General features: G+C 32.6%; 1 protein-coding gene across 1 annotated transcript in view; it reads right to left on the minus strand.

Moving 5' to 3' along the window:
* The window catches only part of LOC148275556 (clavesin-1), a 57,980-nt gene that overhangs the window by 15,017 nt on the left and 17,963 nt on the right, over positions 1-25,000 (minus strand). Inside the window, exons 2-4 of the mRNA XM_088235549.1 lie at positions 14,839-15,024; positions 1,582-1,803; positions 418-611 (exon numbers count right to left, since the gene is read on the minus strand). Coding sequence (XP_088091675.1) covers positions 418-611; positions 1,582-1,803; positions 14,839-15,022 — 600 coding nt within the window. The 5' untranslated portion in view covers positions 15,023-15,024. The remainder of the gene's footprint in view (positions 1-417; positions 612-1,581; positions 1,804-14,838; positions 15,025-25,000) is intronic.

A 25,000-nucleotide genomic window follows, 5' to 3' on the forward strand; every position in this document is an offset into this window, starting at 1 on the left:
AACTGTGGAGGAGCTGTTTCGCACAGCTCATGATAGGGAAGCTTTCTTCCAAGTGGTCGTCAACGTCAGGAGGACTCAATATGAGACGTGAAGAAGAAGAAGAGATCAGCGGTGCTATTCTGGCTGTAGAAAATACTTTTGTCTCGCGTATTTTGTATGTAAATAGTAGTAATAAAAGTGTTTTCCACGGCCGCGAGACCGTTTGGAATATCACCCCGGGGAACTTTGTTAAAAATAAGAACAAACTTGGAAAGATTTGAGGACACATAATGTTTATAAAAATTTCAACCTTCTGAGAGCAGTTAATGAGTCGAAAACACTGCTTCTATTTCACACTCAGAGCTGTATTTTTTCATTTCTCGAACACAAAAACTTGGGTATATTATATCCATCGATACAGTGCTTCGCTTCACTAACCTGGATGCAGCCCATGATGGCCTTGATGTCCGCCAGCGACCAGAGGCTGACGTGCCCCATGAGCAGGCCGCTCTCGTCGTTGATGTACGTGTACCCGTACACCTGGTTCAGCTGGTCATCCATCAGGGCCTCGCACACGAGGGAGTGCGCGCGCGCCATCTGCTCGGACGTGAACTTGTAAGGGTCAAAACGCCCTGGAAAGAAAGTAGAAATGAGACGAAAATTGATACTAATTACTCGTCGAAAGTAGGAGGGCTGCCTTTTAAACGGCCACTAGATTGGCACTATTCAGATGTGACATAAGTATTTTTTAAATTTATTATGGTCCACAAACAATAAACCATACATTGGTAAAATATTTTCAACTAGCAGAAGCCGGCCTTTGGCTTTGTCTTATATTAATTATTATGGGAGTAAATACAAACACTCTAGCAACTATACATTTACCGAGAAAACGCATGCTTAATTCAATTAATCCGTACAAAATTTCTTAATCTTGTTCTTTATTTACTTTTTTTTCCTTATGTATCTCTATAATAATTTATATACTTATGTGTATGTATATGTATATATGCATGCATGTCTGTATATATGCATACATGTATGTATATATGCATGCATGTATGTATATGTGTGTGTGTATGCATATGCATGTGTATGTGTATGTACTCGTATGTGTGTATGTTTTTATATGTAAATTTATTAAATATTTTTCTATTTACCCATATACCTACATATATTGGTACATTTTCTTATTTTTAGTTATTATCATTGTATCTTTTAGCTTTTCTTATGTCATTTTTAATTTTAACTAAAAGTACATACTTATGTTTCAATGCTGCACTTGAATGTATATCTAATAAATGTAAAAGCCCGTAGGGCGTGTACATTAATAATAAATATCTTAATATGCGTTGCTGTGAATATAACTTTTCCGTAGAAATAATAAGTTTGCTGAAGAAAACAATTTTCTTAGCTTGATCCGAATAACCCGCCTGATCCGAATAGCCTCGGTCTACCTTATAATATACGTCTTATAAAATTACGATAGGGCCGATCGCCATATCATCTAGATGGTGCCCTGGCCAAGGTGAGTTCAGAAAATAGCCTCAAATTCAGCTTAGCAAAACTTCTGCAGTGACTGGAAGAGGTAGCATGCATTACCCGCGCAAGAGAGGATGATCTGCCGATTGTTGGCGTCTCTCTTGAGCAGCGGCACCAGATAACCGCTGTCCAGGATGGCCTCCATGCTGGGGTCCGTGATGTCCAGCTTCTGGAACCACTGCGGGTAGAGCTGGCGCACCGTCAAGTACTTCTCCAGCATGGCGCAGGCCTGCGGCACGGAGAACTTCTTGGTTCGCAAGAAGCGCAACAGGAACGGGGCGTCTGGAACAATATAATTAACCAATTTTAAATGAGCGTCCTTCTGAATTGGAAATGTAAGGTTATTCAACAAATATTACTTCAAGTATTAAGTCATTTTAACAACGGTAAATACATTTCTTTATAATACTTGTATATACAAGCACAATTGAAATAAAATAGAACTAAAGAAAATTAAAGATAAGACAAAAATGAAATAATAATTACTACCTCAAGACAAGATCTGGTCTACCTTAGTGATTGTTTAAATCTAGAAAAACTTACATAAAAGAGTCCAGATCTTATCTCGAGTTTACAATTGGGACATTGGTACATACAATTTTTTTATATAAAATGATTTATTTGTCTGTTCTTTCTTTTAACTTGCTTTTTTTTTTAAGTATTGAAATGTAATTGCCTAGCTTGGAACGGGGTATATACATTTGTTGGCTGGACAAAGTGTACAAAAAAATGTATGTAATATGATAAAACGTATAAATAAATAAATCAATATAAGGGCGGGCATATTGCCTTAAGGCAATTTCTTCCTACCTACCTAAGCTGTTATTATAAAATTGAACATATATAGTAACAAAACTTAGCTAAAAACATACATCTGAAGAGAGGGGGGAGATAATAAAGAAAGAAAGAGAACGGATAGAATAATAAAGAATATACAAAGTTTTAAATGTAAATAAAGAAGGGGCGGGTGTCTCTGACATTAGCGTCATAATTTAACATCATATTTTATTTATATATTTATTTATAAATATTATATTTTATTGAATTTTAATTAGAAATAACATTTAGAATTGTATGTTTATCGTGTTTTGCGTTTTATGCTTTTAATCTGATTTTAATAAATTTTATATCAATCTGATTTTAATCAAATATTTATGTTTAAATTTATTTCAACAGAGAGGGAAAACGTTTTTGAGAAGGGAATATGGAAGTCTAGGCATTTACTGCAGACTGGCTGGAATGCCTGTAAATGCCTAGACTCTGTTAAAATAAATTTAAATATGAACAACCCCCTAGGGAGAAAATCCAGCCAGTCTGCAAGCATTTGGACATACTCAAACATTGTTGAATTACTACCTGGTAAAAGAAGAAGTATGCAAATTGGAAAATTGTTTTCAGGCGTTGCCTTGTAGGTGATTTGGTTCAGCCGGATGAATCTCACCAACATAATAAAGGTTTTAGCTCCTTTACTTCACAAAAGTCAACAGATGGAAGAGTTGAGGAAATGTGGATGTTCAAACATGGGCAGAATGGTGAATGTTACACAGTGTGTAAAGTGGCCACTTAAATCAGCCAATGACAGGCATAAGCCCTGTAAATGCCTAGACTTCCACATTCCCTTCTCAAAAACGTTTTCCCTCTCTGTTGAAATAAATTTAAATATGAGCAACTCCCTAGGGAGAAAATCCAGCTAGTCTGCAAGCATTTGGACATACTCAAACATTGTTGGATATTTATGTTTTTATTTTATTTGATTTAAAATGGGTAATTTTCACAACTTTTGTTTGAAACTTTTCCCAGCTTACAACGGTGCATACTTATCAATATATTAATATATTTATATAAATTTATTTAAACAATAAGAAGCAAAATATAAAAATAATATTTATTTAAACCTGTTTACTAATTTTATATTTTTGTATCTGGTATCACTATGTTTTTTAATGTATTTTCAATATGAAAATCAATTTGCTATTTCTTGTTTTTATTTTTTATAAATTGGCTTTCATTAAGTGCTTACATTGAACAAAAAATTCCTACAAGCATTTTGTCAATACACATTTATAACACAAAACGAATCAGGTGAATAATTTTTAAGTGGATAAAGTTTTTAGTTTTCACAATAGTTTTTTTCTTTATTTTGAGCTTTTTAGCCATGCGCTTATCAGAATATATGTAGCTTCTACTAGTCACTAAGCAATCGGGTCACTGGCCTTTAAAAATGTTTCGAAAAACAACTGACTTACATTAAAGTTTGCTGAGCCGTGGAAAAATTACTTAGCGTGGTGATTATTTTTATAATAAAACAAAACACAAATGAGTTTCATTGCTTTTTTAACGGTACCTTTGCCTTTACGAAAGATGCTCAAATAAACCTAACAGAAAAAATAACAAATTATGTCCAGTAGGTACGGCTCTTATTTTATTTCAAAGAAAACAATTTAAATGCTAAGTAGGTAATTACTAAATATTACCCAAATGAGTGTCAGTGGCAACTTTTATGCTTAAATTATGTTAATAAGTTGTGCTTCATTATCTTTGGGTCATAAACTAAACTAAACATCGCAACTCTACATTGATAATGTCTATTGCTGTAGGTACAGTCTATTGGAGTCTATCATAGAGCTTAAGTTTAAATCCTATTTTAAAGGAAATAAACTTTTAAAAGACTAAAAATGTCTCAGTGCCTCGATTATGGACGCTATCTTCATCTGTATATATCGAGACGGTATACTTAACTTCTGTACTATCTGTATCTTACATCAGTTTGTTCTACCTACTTGTCATATCGACATCATATGATCGAAACAAGCCAATGGAATGACCGCAAACAATTAGTCCGCGTTCCTTACGTCATTTAAAAAAGATCTCATTTATATTTTAAATAGGCTTCTGTGATAAAAAGTGGTCACTTCAAAGCGATTATAAACTCCAATAATCACAATTCTAGCAAAAAATGCTCGCTTGAACATGAATTTTGCATGACTTTTGGAAATCACCTAGACGGTACGCTTAACGATCGTCTGTGTATATCTACCGATCAACTATAAAACCGGCTCCTTTAACGCCTCGGAAAAATAGTAAAACAGATGGAAAAAATATAATAACTAAATTATTTTTTAGAGTTGTAACTTTCTAACGCCTAGCTTTTATTTGTTTATAGGACAGAATCTAGTGAAATTATTTTCACATCTAGGCGTTTGTTTTATTAAAGTGACAATTATGTCGGAATTTAATTCGACTTCAAAATTTACTTAATTCTCTCTCATATTTTAATAGGATTTTAAGTAAAAAAGTGCCAACCTCAAAACGAATAAAATTTTTAATAAATCATAATTTAAGGAAAAATTACTAGGTGGAACAAATTTTTTGTCACTTTTAATGCGTAGATAAACGTATCGAGGGGTTCTAGACCCGCCGGTATAAAATAATGTACTTACATCAAAACTTGATGGTGGGGGGTATCACCTTTGTAGTCGGTCGGGAGAATTTTAACTTCAACTATGACATCATACTGAAGCTATGTCATTTTAGAGCGTAGATATGTGTACCGTGACGTACGCTTCGCCTTGTTTCATATCGATGTACCTACACAAAACTTGAAAGTGGGGGGTCGGTAGTATATCTTTATAATCGCTAGAGGGAATTTATCTTCAACTATACCGTCAAGGTGAAGGTATAACGTCTTTATCTTCACATTATAATCGAGGCCCTGAAAACGGTACTGTAACATCGCGTGTCGTGTTACAATATGATCTTTTCATGTTTTTTTATTATTATTTTTGTTTTTAAATAAGCATAGCAATAACGATGATAACATTGATTTTAAAATATTAATATTTTTTTCGTGCGACGTCGGATAAATTTTCTAGAATGGTTAAAATGTGTATATTTTTAATTACCCGAAAACGAGACGTTTCGCGCCCTATAGGACCAATGGCACATATGACGTTTTGGCACCAAACTTGTACGAAACGTTTATTAGAAGCGCTGTTGGCAGTCATAACGCGTGACGTCAAAATGACGTTATGCCAACTGCGGGCTGTTTTGGATGTGCTCATTTTTAAACCCGAAAATTATAAATGAAAACTGGTTTTGGATACATTGATAGTTATTTATTTATTAAAAGAAAACAACAGCCGTTACAACAAAAAAAAATATTTACAAATAAACCTAAATTATAGGCCAATTAAAGTTTTCTATACATTACTAAATATAATGTCAAAAAAATAAGAAAAAAAGCGTACATTGAAATAGCCACTCCGCATCATTCCAAATATAGAATATAGAATAAGAATTGTAAAAATCTGCTCTAAATATGTATTATATTTTTAACGTTATTCCCGACTTGTGAAAATACCCTATTGAGCAAAAGACGAGTGATTTAAAATACGGATTTTTAAAATCAAAAAAAATACGAATTGGTATAAATTGTTTAGCAATCTGTTTTCTTAAAATTAATAAAAATGATCATATAATTCATGCCGAAATATACCTTCATTATTTTTAAAATATATGTGTATAGAAGCGATTATGCGCTGCTTACCATTATATTTGACAATCCATAATATGGTTTCACGGTAACTTTATTTACAGAAAAACAAACAAAAAATGACTCCTTTTTACAAATCCTTGCCACCATTCGTATGTTTCTCCAAATATAAATAAAAATATTAATAAAGCTGGCCGAGCGCAAGCAATGAGCCAAGGAACTAGGCGATTACTCCAGCTTTTTTCTTTATACAAATAATTGCACTGTATTTTGAACATATTAAACCCAGTAGCGGGATTTTTTTCCTAGAGTTAACTTGCAGATTACACAAATTCTTTGAAGATTCTCGATTTGTAAAACAGTATTTCAAACGTTATTTCTTAAGGGCTATTTTTCTTTGAGGTGATACTTTTGACATATGACTCGCAACACTTGTGGCGCTCGACGCGACCGTTTTTGGCATTATTTATTTCTAGAACAAATCGGCCAGTTGCTATTTCATTGAGAATATCTTATACTGACTGAATTCATTGTGATATTTCTTATAAACTTTTGTATAAGTTATGTGTTAAATTAATGGATAGTAATATAGCTACACAACATAATATATCACGAAGTTACGTAGTTTGAGTTTATTTCATAGATGAGAGTTGTATCACACAGAACCACAGAAAAAATAGCAATTTATAGCATATTCATTATATTTTGTACCTACTTTTTTATCCGCTTTATTATTATGTTGGATTATTGAAGAAAATAATGCTTTGGACATTCAATACTTACTTGCATAATTTATTTATCACCCTAGAAAAATGTAGCAACACAGCAACATATTAAACCCAAATTACCCGTCAATACAAAAAAGTTAGGACCGTTAAGTTCACTGCATTAGTCTAATAGTCCATTACTGTCGTTCATACTCAAGGTCTGCCGGTAAAAGTTTGACTTCAACACAAGATAATACCATGATGTAAGTTGAGCGTTACAAAATATTTCCTTTGCATGTCATCGCGGGTTTGGTGACGAAACGCCGCCGCCGCGCCGGCAAATGCGCAGAATCAACACATTAACCAAGTCAATTCACATTTTCCGGTCAAATACTATTAAGTATTAGTATTTTATGTCCTTTTACGCAAACTCTAAGCCTATTCATAATACATTCTACGTACAGTAATTTGCGGTAAACAAAACATACGCAATTACCAATCACTAAGGACTCATTGTGCATTAGTAAGTGCATAACTACACCTATTGAATGTAGAAAATAATGCAATAAACAATGATGAATGCCGATTTGAAATCCTCAATACAATACTTACAAAAATCGTATTGAACATATTCAAAACTGTTGTCTTAGACGATTAAATTTCAAATATAATGTTTCATTTTCAAATACAACTGAGTCCGCTAATTTTCATAAGGTTCAAAATCTCGCAACTCGGCGTACCATGTTGGATATGAGCTTTCTCTACAAAATGGTTAATAACCTAATTGATAGCCCAGAAATTGTTAGAAGCATTTTATATCGAGTCCCTATCCGTAGAACTCGTCAATCTGTACTCTTCGACATTCCTAACCCAATGACTAATTATATGAAAAATAGCACTCTACGAAGAATACAGATTACCTGTAATGACAGTTTTAGTGACATCGACATATTACACTGTAAATACCATATTTTCATCAGATCTGTTAAAGAAATTTTAAATTTATCTCCTGCTTAACTTTTAACTTTGACTTTTAATTTTATCTTTCAATTTTAACTTTTAAATTTTAACTTTTAATGTTAACTTTTAATTTTAATTTTAACTTATAATTTCAACTCTTAATTTTTACTTATTCATATGTACATCTACTACCTGCATCTAATTGACTATTGTTGGTTTTTTACTAAAAAATATAAATGTTCATGGAAGCAGAGAAAGAGGGGATTAAAGTATATAGAAAGTAGGAGATATACAATGTCTTCTCCCTTTTATGTACTTTTTATTTTACATTTATATTTTTATACATTTTTTTTTTTAGAATTTAATTATTTTTTCCCTCTCCTCCTGCATTTATAATAAATTAATGAAAAATCTGTAATTGGTCTTAATTTAATTTAATTTAATTAATTGTTCTTTTGTACCTTGAATTTATATAAAGACTGTATGATTTCGTTAATAAATAAACATATCGCTAGCCCAAAGCACAAATAAGATAAACCCGAAATTTTAGATTTTGAGATACACATGCAGATATGTTAATAACTTAAATTGATTAATGTTTTCAAACAATAAAACATTGAAGTTAGATAGTTAACCTATGTGAAAATATAGTATTTATAATCTGCTTCAAATAATTTAATTTCGTCAGAACCTTCGCACGCCTCGAAGCCCGATTATCTGAGAATAGGTTCTTCCGAGATACCTCACAGTTGCTTTGGGCTAGCGATATGCTCATTTGCTCATACTCCCTACAGGCCACAATGAAAAAAAATGTATAACAATTTTTTATTATGATTAGGGCAACGAAATACTGACGAAAAAAAAATTTATGGACCTATTAGTAGCATATTTTTTTTTATTAAAAAAAATCACTAATACAAATCATCAATACGTAGAAATGATGAAGGGTTTTTTGAGAACGAGGAAGTTGTGTCTTTTTAAAAAAATATAAATTAATAGACAATTGAACTAAGGCAAAAAAAAATATTTTCATATACTCGTATATCGTATTATCAGCGCTATGATTTTTTAAAGTTTTGTATTTCAGAAATAACTCCGCGTGTGTCGTCAGATATTGTGCTCTGTTAGTTCTTTCGATTTGTTCGTTTACGGTAAGCCTACCGGATGTCAGCTCTCATGTCATTGGTTGGTTCATATGAACCCTTGACGTCGATCAAAGTAGTGCGTTTAAATAATTAAAATATTTTTTATTATTTTTTTCGTACATTTTTAAGAAACTTTGCCGTACAATTTAATGCTCTAATTTTTACCGCGTGCAAGAAAACATTTTTTGTATCCAATTTCCCGTATGGCTGAAGTTCCTTATTGTCCTTATATCAGATAGGTAGAAGTTACCGATTTTACAATAATGCATAAATATCAAACCCTGTACTAAAACGCCGCACGGATCCAATCACATGTATCGGCATAATACAGTGAGTTTTATTGACTGCCGGCGCTTTTTACTACCCGAGATAAGAGATAATTATATATGTGCAATGACATATAAAAGTGATTGACCGAATTAATTATTTTTTTATTCATTGAGATACATATTTATTTAAACTCTTTATATACTCGTACAACAATGTTTTGAGTTTGTCCAATTTTTTGTATACAAGGACTGGATTCAACCCCCTAGGGAGCTGTTAATATTAACATGTTACAATAGACATGAAGAAAATTTTACAGAAGGGAATATACAAGTCTAGGAAACCACGGGGCTTATGACTTGTCACTGGGTGGTTTAAGTGGCTACTTTACACACTGTGTAACACTCACCATTCTATTGATTGATTTGGTGTTTATTTTGTAGAAGTCCATATTTAAACTTATAATATTAGAAATCAAACACTGATTTGAGTCTACTGAACACTTTATTTTATTTTTAAAAATATAAAAAATATAAAAACATAAAGTTCGTGACAATTACCTAACAAGGCGAAACAATTGTCACGAAATTTTTGTTTTTATATTTTGTATATTTGTAAAAATAAAATAAAGTGTTCAGTAGACTCAAATCAGTGTTTGATTTCTAATATTATAAACTCACCATTCTGCCTTTATTTGAACATCTATATTCCTTCGACTCTTCCATCTGTTGACGTTTTTGAAGTTACAGAGCTAAAACCTTTATTTTTGCAGGTGAGATTCATCTGATTGAATTATTTCACATACTAGGCAACGCCTGAAAATATTTTTTAATTGTTTTACTTCTTCTTGGACCAGGTGGATTCATCAACAATGTTTTAAGTTTGTCCAAATTTTTGTAGACTAAAGTACAAATATACCTTAAATGATAAACCACGCGAGTCACATTGAACGAAATAGTCAGGAAACAAGATTTTGTTATTTAATTGTGCGATTTACAAAACATCATAACTTTTGAACTAATTAAATCTTTGAGTACAGGCCGAATACACATAGATTTTTTTTTTTTTAAAATATATTTGGACCCCTGTATTTAGTAGCCTTACGTGCCATGTACAAGGCTAAGGTACTCGGAAAAAAAAGTTTTTGTTTGTCTTGGAAATGGGATGTTCGATCACTGATTTTGGTTTATTACCTTTATGAGTCCAATCACCATTGTTGCAAAGTTCAAGAACAATGGCGCATGATAACATAGAATTTACCTTGTGCCCGGCCCATTTTCGTGAAATCTCATGCTTTGTGAAGAGTTTCTTAAACGTGTCATAATTATGAAAGTACTGGGTTAAATCAATTCTCGCTTCTCATATTTATTTGAAACAATTGAATAAGTCATTTTTGCATGATAGTTTTGCCAACATTGGCCTTTATGGAGAGCCACATTGCGCATTGCAATGATCGCACATATACATACAGCGTCTCACTCCTGTTTTTGTGCTTTGTATCCCGGAGCCGTGTAAACACGTGATTATAATAACCACGCGTTGTGTCCCGGTCCCGTGTTTTCACGTAGTTTACCAGCAGCGGAATGTACTAATGAAAGTCAAAAGATGTCATCAAAACGCGCTTTTTTTAACAGCTTGTAAAGAACGTGAAAACACGGGACCTGAACACAACGCGTGGTTATATTATATAATCACGTATTTACACGGCTCCGGATTACAATTTCAATCTATCAAGAACTTTCAATGAAAAATAACGAATATTTTGATAATAATTTAAGTAGTACATATTAAAATAGCATATCTAGGAATACTGATGTTTTTCGTATTAAAACAAAATAGACTTCAGATTTTTATTTCAACTTAAAAAAACATTTTTATGACGAAAGTGGACTTTGGTGTTTTTTTTAGTAAAAGAGCTGAAACCTTTATTATGTACTTCACAAAAGTCAACAGATGGAAGAGTTGAGGAAACGTGGATGTTTAAACATGGGCAGAATGTTGGATGTTACACAGTGCGTATAGTGGCCACTTAAACCAGCCAATGACAGGTCATAAGCCCTGTGAATGCCTAGACTTCCATATTCCCTTCTCAAAAATGTTTTCCCTCTCTGTTGAAATAAATTTAAATAAACTAAACTTGCTGAAACAATAAGTCGGGTTGTGGTCCCGTGGCTAGTGTTGCGGACTCACGGATCAGAGGTCCGAGGTTCGAACCCCACTCTACCCCATCTTGATTTCCATTTCCTAATAGTGAGTTATTTACAACTCGTTGAAAATGGCCACCAAAATTGAAATATTTGGGTCAATTATAAAAACGCTAATATTTATTTTTATTATTTTTTTTTTTTTAAATAATAATATAATAGATAATTAGTTGGTCTGATTGCATGACTCGGTTTAAAATCACTTTGGCGTGTAATAAAAAAACACTTGATCTGATAAAAATGAACATAACATTAACAAAAATTTTCCTCGAAACTATCTTTTTTGCTTTGGCCGCATTGGAAAATCATTTTTTAATTGTTCCAAGTACAGTGGTGCCTCACGCAACGAACTTAATTCGTTCCAGGAGCAAGTTCGTTATGCGAAAAGTTCGTTATGTGAAACGCGTTTTCCCATAACAGTACATGTTAAAAAAAATAATTCGTTCTGTAGCATAAAATATGGTAAGATGACATAAAAAAAAGATAAATTTTTTGTTATTATTTTTATTTAGATACATCTAAAAACATAATGAAAAAAACACACATTTTTTAATTTTAAGAAATAATCGAATCTTGCACATCTTCATCCATTTTCCGCTTTTTGGCCGATGGTGCAGTGAAAAACCTGTCCAAAGTCGTTTGTTTCTCTCTTTTCTTCAACATCTGCCGGAAATAACGGACAAGAGTATCGGAGTACAGGTCGTTGATCTTGTTTGCTTCAGCGGAATCCGGATAGTGGGCATTGGTAAACTCCTGAACTGCTTTCCATTTGACCAGGATGTTCTTGATGTCAGCAGTTGGAATTGGTTGATTGTTTGATTGTTGCTCCTCGTTATCAGATGACGCTTCCCTTTGAGCATTGTCCTGTTGTTGGGCCAGAAGTGTTTGGAGCTCTTCAGTTGTCAGCTCTTCTTTGTGTTCCTCAATAAGCTCCTCTACATCCTCTTCAACGATTGCTGCGACACGTGCGTAAGTTAAGCGTACTGCTCAGTGACTAACGACTGCCTGCGCGGAAGGATGCAATAAATCGGCAGTGATCGTGTGAAGTGGGCGACTTCGTTGTGTGAAGCGAAGTTCGTTGTGTGAAGCGAAGTTCGTTGTATGAATCGTGAAATGAACGAAAAAGAAGTTCGTTGTGTGCAGCGTTCGCTGTGCGAGGCGTTCGTTATGCGAGGCACCACTGTATTTGGCTTTGCATCATAGCCTCGGTAATTTTGTCTATTCGGTTTTAGCCACAGAGGACAGAGTTAGATCAGAAACCTTTCACCGCTCATCCGACGCAGTCATCCGCGAATTTGAAGGTTAAAATAAATATATTTTTATTCATTTCCCGTTCCTATTATCTTATTATTACACTTAGCTGAGTCAGACTAACGTCTACTTTCAATAGTTTTGATTTTGCTTAAGACTCTGATACTTATTTGTTTATAAAACTTTATATGTACATCTATGGTCCCCTCAATATAATGTATATATTAATCAAATTGTAAACATTCAAAAGAAATTTATAAGGAGCCTGGAATATCGTTTTGGCAACATTGAAAATGATTACGGCGCATCTTTGATCAATTTTAATATTGAATCACTACAAAAAAGGCGCCTTACATATGATTTTTTTTTTTTTTTTTAATTCTCAATAACATAGTTGATTCGCCGTATCTTTTACAAAATATTGGTTTCCGTTGTCCTCTTCGCTATACTAGAGTAAACTCTCTTTTTTATGTACCAACTTGTAAAAACAATTATACCTCGAATTCATTCATTAGACGTACCAGTAGAAATTATAACGGACTCAGTATTGATGTAGACATTTTTAACTGCACGTTGCATTTGTACAGAAAATTTCTTCATGGGGTCGATTATTTGGGATAGTTGCTGAATGTGCATCTTCAGTGGTTTATGCCATGTATATGTGCCGCATGTAATGTATATGTTTGTGTATGTTTTATATGTGCGTTCATGTGTGTGCGTGGATGGCTCGGAGTGAACATTCGGTATTTTTATTTATTTTAATTTATTACCTCCATGGAAAACGCAAATGTCAACAATTATTCTTTTCTCACTTAAAATTCTTATTTATTTTTTATCTTTTTGTCACATTTAATGTTTATTTATGAAAACTTAATTGGTCTTTTTATGTTAAAAAATGTTGTTTTTAATACTTATTTTGTATGACTGTATGTTTTCTGAATAAAATAAAATAAAAATGAAACATAAAAAAAAATATATAAAAGGCAATGTTCGAATGGTTGTCCTCGATGGACTGAATAACTACCGGACCGATTTACTTGCGGTTTTCAGATTAATGTACATCTTTGCCGCGAAAAGGTTTGTATCGCATAAAATCTTCAATTTATTAAGTACAAAAAAAGTTAGGAGCGTAAATATTTTTTTTATCCATCACCAGGGTTGCATTTGCCGGGAATGCGGATACAAAAAAAATGGATGGAGGATATTTTTTTGTGTATAAAAAAAGCTGGTTTTTTAATGTTTACAAACAACATTCGTTTTTTTATGGATCCAAATCAGATTATTTCATTGAATTTCTACTGATTTATTTCTTTTGCTGGATTTTTGGTTATACTAAGATAATATCAACTGATATTCTATACATTTTTGAAAATCGCATTCCCGACTAAAGTGCATCCCTGAGCAGAGTTTGACATTTGCTAAAAGAATTCTTTATTTGAAAATAATTGATTATTTTATGTTTTGGAATTCAAAAATAAGCAAGTACTTAGGTGCCTACTTAAATTCAATATTTGAATCTTTATTATTTTGAGATTTGGAATTCAAGCATAAACAAGTACCTAGGTTAGCTAGACTTATCAATGAAAAGTTCCACCATCTTTTTTCCTCTATATACGAGTACGTACTTAAATCTAGCAATAGCAAAGCATTGCCGGGATCAGCTTGTATTTTATATACATCATCGTTCTTTTTCCGAACCTAAGGGTGCATAGAAACTGTATTGGTACTGGTAAAAGGGTAAAATGATATGTCTTGCGTTTCAGGTGTCAGTCCAGGAACTATGAAATATTTTAGTCTAAAGCCCTTTTAAATCAAGTGTCAACCTGAAAAAAGTATCTCCTGTATGGTAGGCAAACACGTTGACCATCAGACCACGGGATAGACCTAAAAAGTAGATAAAACAACGCGAAAGATATGCCGAGTTTTTAAATTATAGTTATAAGTTAAAAGCTATGTACAAATATTAACAGCTAAAAAATAAATCAGCCGTTTCAGTAAATTTTGCATTTTCGCATAGAAAAGATTAAAAAAAATATTTTTCCTATTTAATATTGTCAATAATTTTATAATTTACAATATCGTTTTTTTGTTTAATTTCTGCCTTTGTTTTTAATATGTAAATTTCCGAATTTCACTGGTATAAATCCTTAGATTCATTTGCATTATTTTTTTATATTCATTTGATCTTTCCAAGCAGCCTGTGCTTGACAAAATCTTTAATTTTTCATATTTTTCTTTGCCAGCTAACCAACTTTTGGACTAAATCTTTACGTATGATAATGAGTAAGCACCTGTTCTGCACTTTTTGATGGCGGGGTGCTTGGCTATCCATTCCCTGAGCTGCGTCAGGGCCTGCTCCCGCACGGAGTCGTCCTCCCGCAGCTCTTCCAGCGCCGCGGCCCTCACGTCCTCGGGCATGCGCGGCTCCCCCTCGCCCACCGCCACCGCCACAGGAGTTGCCACTTCAGTCGACATACCTGGGGAGAAAACAATCATGAAATTCCAACTGATAAGAGATAAGCTTCAATCCTTATTCAATGCAATAGTATTCTTGTCTATTATTTTACATATGCAAAGGAGAGACTGGTACGGTCATGCCTAAAGATGGACACAACCAGACTGAGGCGAATCATCCATTTAATCGATTATGCGCAGCTTACCATAATACATATTGAACTATAAATAATAATGTTTTAAAGTAGTTTTATATATATTATAACGTTACCGTTTATATCTTCCTCAAAAAATAAATATAAGCATCTAAAAGCGCACTCAGTGCATAGCCCGTTCTCAATGCGTAATAGAAACTGGCCGATTGTTCAGCTTATTTCTCAATACAAAATGTATACTATATTTTAACACTTTGTACCCGGAGCCGCGTAAACACGTGATTATATGACCATGCGTTCTGTCCCGGTCCCGTGTTTTCACGTGGTTTACCAGCTGTCTATAAAAGTGCATTTTATTGATATCTAGTGACTTTTATTAGTACTTTTTTGCTGCTGGTAAACCACGTGAAAACACGGGACCGGGACACAACGCTTGGTTATTATAATTACGTGTTTACACGGCTCCGGGATTAAAAGCACAAAAAAAGGAGTGAGACGCTGTATGTATATGTGCGATCATTGCAATGCGCAATGTGGCTCTCCATAAAGGCCAATTTTGGCAAACCATAATACAAAAATGACGTATTAAATTGTTTAAAATAAAAACGAGAAGTTTCAATTGATTAAACCAAGTATTTTCATAATTATGACACTTTAAGAAACCCTTCACAAAGCATGAATATTCACAAAAATGGGCTAGCACAGGGAAAATTCTATGTGTATTCGGCCGGAGCTCAAAGTGATAACCTCCAAAAACCCAGTAGGTATATTTTCCTTGCTGAGTTCACTCGCACATTACAGATATTATTTGAAGCTTCTCTTTTTGCAGAGTAGTATTTCGAACATTATTTCCTAAAGACCATTTTAGTTTGATAGTATTCTGTTGACATATGACGCCCGTTTTTTCGTCCGGCTAGCTAGTCTTGGCTAGTGGCGCTGCATTCGGGGTTGTAAATTTTTTGGCACTATTCATTTTTGGTTAAGAAGGAAACGAAGCTGTCGGCGGTCACGACGCGCGATGGTCACGCGACATTTTTGTTGCAATATTATTGCGAATATGCTTAATGAATGTTATTGTAATGTTATGTTATGTAATGTAATTTGTTAATTTAAAACGATGTATTTCGGAATAAATCTAAATCTAATCAAATTGTTTTGTTGTAATTATAAATAACTAGGTATTCCGTCTTCTGTTGTCAGCAGGTGAAACTGGAGCTAAAGAGATGAAGTTGTTTTTACACAAAATCATAGAAAAATAAGCCGTGTACCTATATATACTTTATTACTTATATGTATGTATGTACATGCAGGTACAAACCATGAAAAAAATTGTAGCTTACCTATAAAAAAGTCACTGTTCGCCACTGCTACCAGACTCCCTTATATTATCAGCCTTACGGGACTTGTCCTCATAGAATACCTCCCAAAAGATGGGACAAGACAGCTGGGAATTCACCTCACTAGAGGAACGACCCTCTGGAGAACAGACCACATAGGTCATAGCAAGGAAGAAGAAGAATAATATTTTGGATAGTATTTTGTGTTAATGCGGATGAAGAATACAGTTGTGTGTGAATTAGAACTAGAACCGTCGACGATTGTTTTCGACTCGATTTACTGTTACGTAAAAATTCTGGAAAGGAAATCTAGACAAAGATAAGTCATCAATTTCCTTTTCGGGATTTATATCAATGTGTAGTGGTTGGCGCATGCATAATACAATACTTGTACAAAAGTTTATCAACAAATACCATAATGACATTCAGCAGTAACTGTCAAAACTGAGTACCGGCCGATTCCTTTTAAAATGAATAATGCCAAAAACGGTCACTGCGAACGCCACATGTCTTAAGTGATACATAATATGTCAACGGTATCCTATCAAAGAAGAATAGTCCTTCGGAAATAATGTTTGAAATACTAGTTTCCAAATAGAGAATCTTCAAATATTTTTGTAATCTGCAAGCTTGTTTTATTACTAAAAAGGCTGACTTCGGTTAAGGATGTAGTGTGTGATAAAAATATAGTGTACTTTTTTGTATGGAGGAATAAGCTGAGGTAACCGGCTAATTTCGTCGTTCACTGAGAACGGGCTGGGCGCATTTCATAGATGTTTTTGTAGGATATATAAACGGTGGTGATGATTTATAATAAAAAACAATTATTTAATTTATTTTCGTTAAACATGTTTACTATAAAACATTACTATCGAAAGTCAAATATAATGGTAAGCTGTGCATAATCGCTTATTTTTAAAAATTCGCCCCTGAAGGGCGGGCATATTGCCTTAAGGTTTCCTACCTACTCAAAAACCACTCACTCACTATACACTTTCACCATAGTAATTGCTCAAAAATATAAAATCAACGTGGTGATAGGACACATTTTTGTGCAATTAATTGTGACGGTGTATAAAGGGATTCTCACATTAGTGTCCTGACGAGATCGGTAGGCAAAGAAAAGTCGGTAAGTGGTTACATATAAATTTGACATAAATCTATTGAAAAGTGTTAGACCTCAAATTTAATGCTTAAAATATAAATTATTTCCGTTTTCATCGTTGGTCGCAGATACTAAGAAATATAATTATAATTATCATTTGAACGATACATATTTGTGAGCCAAGTGCGTTTAGCGAAATATCAATAACGAACTATTTATTTCGGTCAAAGCCGGAAGCAGAATCGGAGGATCATGGAGGTCATTCCAGCTCCCAGCTGGTGTCATTGTTCAAATATTACGAAACTGTTCATTGCAAATTTATTCAAGAGGCCATTGTCACAATGTGTTGAAGGATGATGTTCAGTTATGGGATCAGTAGAGGAAGAACGCCGCTATTAAACATTCTAGTCACGGGCATACTGAAGCGAAATATACTTGTTTGTGCTGGTACATTTTATGTGAATTCCTAACAATACCTGGCTAATGGTTTATAACAGTTCTACAATGTAACTAAAACTGTTTGTTTGTAACAAGCTATTTAAATGTCGTTAAGTCTAGGAGGGTCTAAGCAAAATGGATTGTCTCATTCGCCCAATCTAATATTGAAGCGACTGCTCCAGAAACGTATATTTTATGTTTGTTTTTGTTCCTTTATTGTGCGTTTTATAAAATAAATAATATACGTACGCAGAAATTAAATATAAACATAAAGACGTAGCGTTTACAACTGTACTAATATTTTGTTATTTCTCTCTGCATATTAAGTATTTTTTTGTATTTTTTATTTATTTATACAAATACATATCTGTACCTCATAGGCAGACGGATGCAAATCCAGAATTTGATGAAATGACATTTCGATTTTCGTATCCAGTTTATGATCATTTCCATTGATTTTGAAGAAATGTAAGTCTCATAATGAAAGAACCAATGTATTTAGATACTGAACATGCAAATAAATGTTCTGAATTATTAGAAATCATTTAGAGAAAGTAGATTCTTTAGGCTCTTGTCGAGCATTTTACGTTTGGATTTGGATCCGTCTGCCTCTGAGGTAAAGATATATATTACAAAAAAATAATAATAACTTATCTCAAACTATGAGACCAAGAGTCCAGTGTCGAGTTGAGATACAACATAATGGACAGTGGAAGCATGTACATTATTTAATAATGGAAAAAATAGTTATATGATAATAAAATTTACAACATAAACATTCTATGAAAATTACGCTTTTAAAATCAGTTCGGCTAAATAGGGTATATTTGCCAAAAAACGTTATGAATCTGTAAAATGTAATGTTATATACACCTAATGAGAGTATAATAGAGTCGCCCATACCGACAAAAAACATTCTTTGATTATTAACCACGAAGTTAGCTACAGTTTACAAAAATACAACGGGCCGTGGGTACTCAGATCGAGAAATGCAAACGCAATCTGAAAGCGCCAGATACACGTTTGTTGTTGAACCGAAAACCAAAAAAAAATGGAACGCTTTTGTTCTATAAAACATTGCATTTTTTAACGAATAAGCTACTAAAATGTATCTTAAAATGCTAATATTACTCAAATAATAATATGAGTATCAATATTTTTTACTTTTCCATACAAATGATTTCTTGTGAAGAAATTATGTACTCATTGTTTTTACCCTTTTGTAAAAATAATACCTTGTAAAGAAACTATGATTTTTACATTTTTGTTTTTAACAAATCTTTCTATTTGCACTGGTTATTTTAAACGGGGTTAAAAAACCCTTAACTTAAATTTTCGCGATTCTTTAAGAAATATTTTTAAAGAAATAAATATTATGACTGTTTATAGTCAGTATTATGATAATATCATGTATGTACGTAAAAATATATCTCTCTTTCAAAAAAATAGCGACAATCATAATCACAATACTACAAGTTAAGACAAATTAGTAATCCCGAAATTAAAGCCAAGTAAGGTAAGCACATCGTTTGTGGGGCACTGCGCACTGCGTACGCTTCTACAATAGAATACCCGACAATGTCCTAATTATTATGGACAATAAATTCAACATTTTCATAAAAAGCGTTCTTCAAAAAAAGGCCTATTATGGACTTAATGAGTCCATGAAAGATACCAGTATATGGAACTAATAGTATTATTTTATTTGTATTCGTTTATTTGATTATTTTTGAATATTTTTATTTATTAAAAACTGACTATCTCTTTGTGTTGTTTTGTTTATTTATTTATATATATTGACTTTCAATAAGCGTATAAATTATACCTATATTGAAGAAAAAATAAAAACTACAAACTTATTAAACTTTTGATTATTATACATGACCATTATAATAAAAATGAGTTATTTGCATGAATGTCGATAAAACATTAAGATTGTTATGGTTAGTGAAAGTTGAAACAGCATTTGGCAGATCAATATAAAAATTTAAGCACGCGTATAAAAAAAATAAAAAGTTAAAAATATATTGAACATAATTAAATTCCTCAACAACTCCATAAATTTGTCTTGCAATATTGTGCACGTAAAAATAACGATCTTTTTTGGCTTGTTTCGAATCTTGTGTAATCTATAGGAAATGCGATTAGTTGAATTAAGAAAATTGTATAAGCAAATGGCGATATCGTATCGTATTTGGGTTATTTCCTAATCCTAATAATATTGGTATTTTCCTTATTTTATACGATCGATAGACGAATGATGACGAACCCATAAAAGTATACCCTGCAATTCTTTATTTTATGTTTATTATGCCTCTTCATTTTTAGTATCACTTGTTTCGAAAGTTGAGCTGATTTTTAGGATGTTTATAGTTGAATTAACAAATAATGAGGAAATTAAGTTTTTTTATTTATTTTATTATTTATTAAAACACTATCGAGCTAAGCTAAAACTTTTTTATGGATCGTATTATTTACGCTACGATTTTTAAAGTTCTCGTCGGAGAGTTCTGCTGATTGATGGATTGGCTTCCCGTAAACCGGAAATCTATCATTGGTTGATTCAAAAGAACTAGTGACGTCGTTCAAAGCAGTGAATTTTTATTAATATACTGAGTTTTTCTACTAACATTTCTTGGTGGAACTGCGTTTTAATTATACATACATAAAACTTTTAAGTATATTTTTTAAACCTTTGAAAATACTGTTTTTATCTAATTTATGTTTTTATTATTGCGCGATTAAAAAAAACATTCGTTTTGAAATGGCAAAATCGTATGATTTACAGTCTTATGGCAATCTATACCAATGGTATGTAAAGAGTTCATTGATTTAAGACATAAAAAGAATGTTCATAACGACACTAAGTTACATATAGTAAACTACATAATAAATAATCAATACATTTTTAAAAAATATTTGGCTATTGTTTTCACAAAATAAATTCATTATTTGTAACATTTTACGTAAATTAAAGGGCACCATTGTTGCTACTAAAATTTAGAAAAACAGATTTAATTATTTAATCGTAAGGACAAGAACCAGGCCAATGTTGTCAATAACATTATCATCATCATTTCCTTTCCGCACCCAATGGTGCATAAGGCACTGAATTTGTAAACCGATCCCAGTGTATCTTGATCATTTTTGTTACATGAAGGTAAGATGATCCAGGGACTATGAATAAATATTTCGTATTAACCATGTCAGGAATCGAACCCGAGACCTCTTGCATGGTAGGCAAACGCGCTGACCATCACACCACGAGGCCGCACAATCATATCGTCTTCTCTGAAATGTTTTACATCTCTGTTGTATTATGTGAATAATATTTTAATGTTAAATATTTTCTTCCTTATTTCGCTTATAAAGCTAAATGAATAAAAAATGAAATTATGAATCAGTTGTTGTTCTATTGGCAACATGAATTATTAAAGAGCACATTTAATTAAGCGCTATAAATAATATTACTATTAGGCATCTACTTTATATATGCTATATACACCCCTTTATCAACTGATTGCACATAAATGTGTAGATAATGGATTAATGAACCTGATAATATATGGGTACCTATAGTGTAATTATCTACTAAAATGACTTTCTAATTATTTGAGGCTATCTTCAAATAATTATTAATTTAGGTTTTTTATAAGTATGTAGTATATACCTAAATACGATTTTGTAAAACATTCAACTTGTTAGGCATTAAAAAATCTTTGTTTGTATACTAGGACTGCATAAAATATTGCGCACGTTGGAAAGAATAGGATTGTACGCACACATTTATTGATTTTGAGTAAACAGCGTTTGAATATTTAAAAAACTACTGTTAATTGAGTTTTTATTCGGGAAATCGAATTTTTATACACTACACAATATATAAAGTGACGAGCGTCATAAAACTATATATTTTTAAAACTTCTAGAACAAATTTGCACTTTTGGCCATTTAATTTTCAAATTTATATTTCAAGTTTGCACATGTAGCCCTTTACAGGATAATTAGTTAGGAAATTTATGTTTTAAATTAAATTATATATCCCCGTCCTGCGGGCCACCTGTCTGTGACACCTGATTTTTATCATTTGAGCACCCACACACACGCACCGCCTCCCTCATTCATTTACACACGCGCATACACACCCTCCCTCATTCATGCACACATACACACATTCACATACACACATACAATTGCGCAAACTCATTTTTTATGTATTATGTATTATTAGATTTATAGTGGAATTTTTTTAGTTGGCTTTAGTATTAACAAATTACAACAGGGATAGAGAATACCTTAAATAAGGGAATATGGAAGTCTAGGCATTTACAGGGCTTTTGACTTGTCGTTGGCTGGTTTAAGTGGCCACTTTACACACCTGTGTAACATTCACCATTTTGCCTATGTTTGAACATCCAAATTTCTTCGATTTGTTTATTTTAGTGAAGTTAAAGAGCTAAAACCTTAATTGTTGCGAAGAGATTCATCTGACTGAATTATTTAACATACTAGGCAACGCCTGAAAACAATTTTTCAATTTTTAAACTTTAGTATTGTTAATTGTATTGAAACACCTATACACATTCTATGTGAATGTGATGCTTTACATTATAAAAGGAGCCTCATCCTCGGGGGACCACTGGTTAACCCTGATGATATTAAAGAGCTCGCCCCCTACCTAATAGCTCGATACTTTACGAATCTGGGCTTAGAGGGGGAGATTTAGCAAAATGTAAACATCGCCTTCCAGACAGTAACCAGGCTCTTTATAGACCTGTGCCTCGATTATGAACGATATCTTCATCTGTATACATCGAGACGCTAAACTTAACTTCTGTACTATCTGTATCTTACCTCGGTATGTTCTACCTACTTGTCATATCGACACCATATGATCGAAACAAGCCAATGAATGACTGCAAACAATTAGACCGCGGTCCTCATTAACATTTAAAATAGTTCTCATTTATATTTTAAATAGGCTTCAGTGATAGAAAATGCCTATTTCAAACTCAAATAAATCCCAATTCAAGGAAAATAAGCTCGCTTGAACTTGATTTTTTAAAGACTTTTGACACTTGCCAAGACGATAGGCTTAACGATCGTCTGTTTTTATCTACCGAGCGACTACAAAGCCTGATCCATATTCTTATATTTCTTACTATAGTATTTAGTGAGTTTCTAGAAAACATATCTCAATTATCATTTCAATTATGCTTTTATATATATTCTTTTTCTGTTGATTTAAATGATACTCTTATTTTGTTTTTTTTTAATACTACTATATTTTACTATTATTTTGTTGATTTTAATGATACCACTATTTAGTATATTTGATTGTGTATGATTCTTAATTTGTATAATTTATATTTTAAAAATTATTTCTGATTGTCTTTTTTGCATTGTATTCTTTGGAATTTGATTATTTATTACATTTACATTTTTTTCTAGATTGTTATTCTATGTCATTATAATTTGATCTAATTAACTTTACTATGTATTTTTATAGTTATTTATTGTGGCTTGACACGGGCATAGCCTAAAAAGCCTTAATAAGTTCATAAATATTTAATTTTGTAATTTTTAATGAATAAATAAATAAATAAATATTTTCTTCGCTAAAATGTTCTCCACATATGTAATAATATATTGATCTTCATAACTACGGTGGAATCCAATCCTTGTCAACAGACATTTGGACAAGCTCAAAATATAGTTAAAAATAACACTCGCTTACTTGAAAACGATCGCTGTTTTCTAACCAAGGTTATCACTAAGTAAAGATAAATAAGAATGCCTTCTTTCCCACTTTTAATAAACAATTAATTATTTATGCATGACTTGCTGGCGGTTATAAACATCGGAGAACAATTACTGATGTCCATTACGGTATGTCGAAGTGTCGCGAGTTTCATAAAAAGGTCAAACATTGTCTATTTTCGCGTTAGTAATTAGGTAATTTGTTCGGCTTGATAAATTGCGATTCGTTTTAACAATGGATAAAAATAATATCTATGACACTGTGGGGACATACCATTACAGTATAGAGTGACATCGACATTTATGTACAAAAATGTGTATATTTCTTTAGAAATTCAAAGTAGCTTCGTCGTAACCTATAACTGAACACGTTTAGGGAAAGAAAACATATCAAATTTTTCATACGGAAAACTTAATGCCACTTTGTAGATAAAATTGTAGATAAATTTGAACTTCCCATAAGAGTACGGGCCCAGGGCCCCGATTACAATGGTAAGTTAACAGAGTGAGTTTATCGACAATATTTTGAGTTTGTCCAAATTTTTGTAGACAAGGACTGGATTCAACTCCCTAGAGAGCTGTTTATATTAACATATTACAACATAGATAAGGAACATTTAAGAGAAGGTAATATAGAAGTCTAGGCATCTACAGGGCTTATGACATGTCAATGGCTGTCTGTTGTAATATGTTAATATAAACAGCTCCCCAGGGAGTTGAATCCAGTCGTTGTCTACAAAAATTTGGACAAACTCAAAATATTGTTGATAAATTACTTGGTCCATGAAGAAGTATAGAAATTGAAAAAATAACATTTTCAGGCGTTGCCTAGTATGTAGGTGAAATAATTCAATTAAATGAATCTCACCCGCATAAATAAAGGTTTCAGCTCTTTAACTTCACAAACATCAACAGATGAAATAATTGAAGGAATATAGATGTTCAAATATAGGCAGAATGGTGAATGTTACACAGTGTGTAAAGTGGCTACTTAAACCAGCCATTGACGGGTCATAAGCCCTGTAGATGACTAGACTTATATATTACCTTCTCTTAAATGTTCTTTATCTCTGTTGCAATATGTTAAGAGTGAGTTTAGTTTATTTAAATTTATTTCAACATAGAGGGAAAACATTTTTGAGAAGGGAATATGGAAGTCTAGGCATTTACAGGGCTTACGACCCGACAACGGACAAAAAGACTG

This window comes from Micrasema longulum, unplaced genomic scaffold (assembly GCF_059751315.1).
Source record: "Micrasema longulum isolate JH-2025_06_02 unplaced genomic scaffold, ASM5975131v1 h1tg001391l, whole genome shotgun sequence".
NCBI classification, from domain to species: Eukaryota; Metazoa; Arthropoda; class Insecta; order Trichoptera; family Brachycentridae; genus Micrasema; species Micrasema longulum.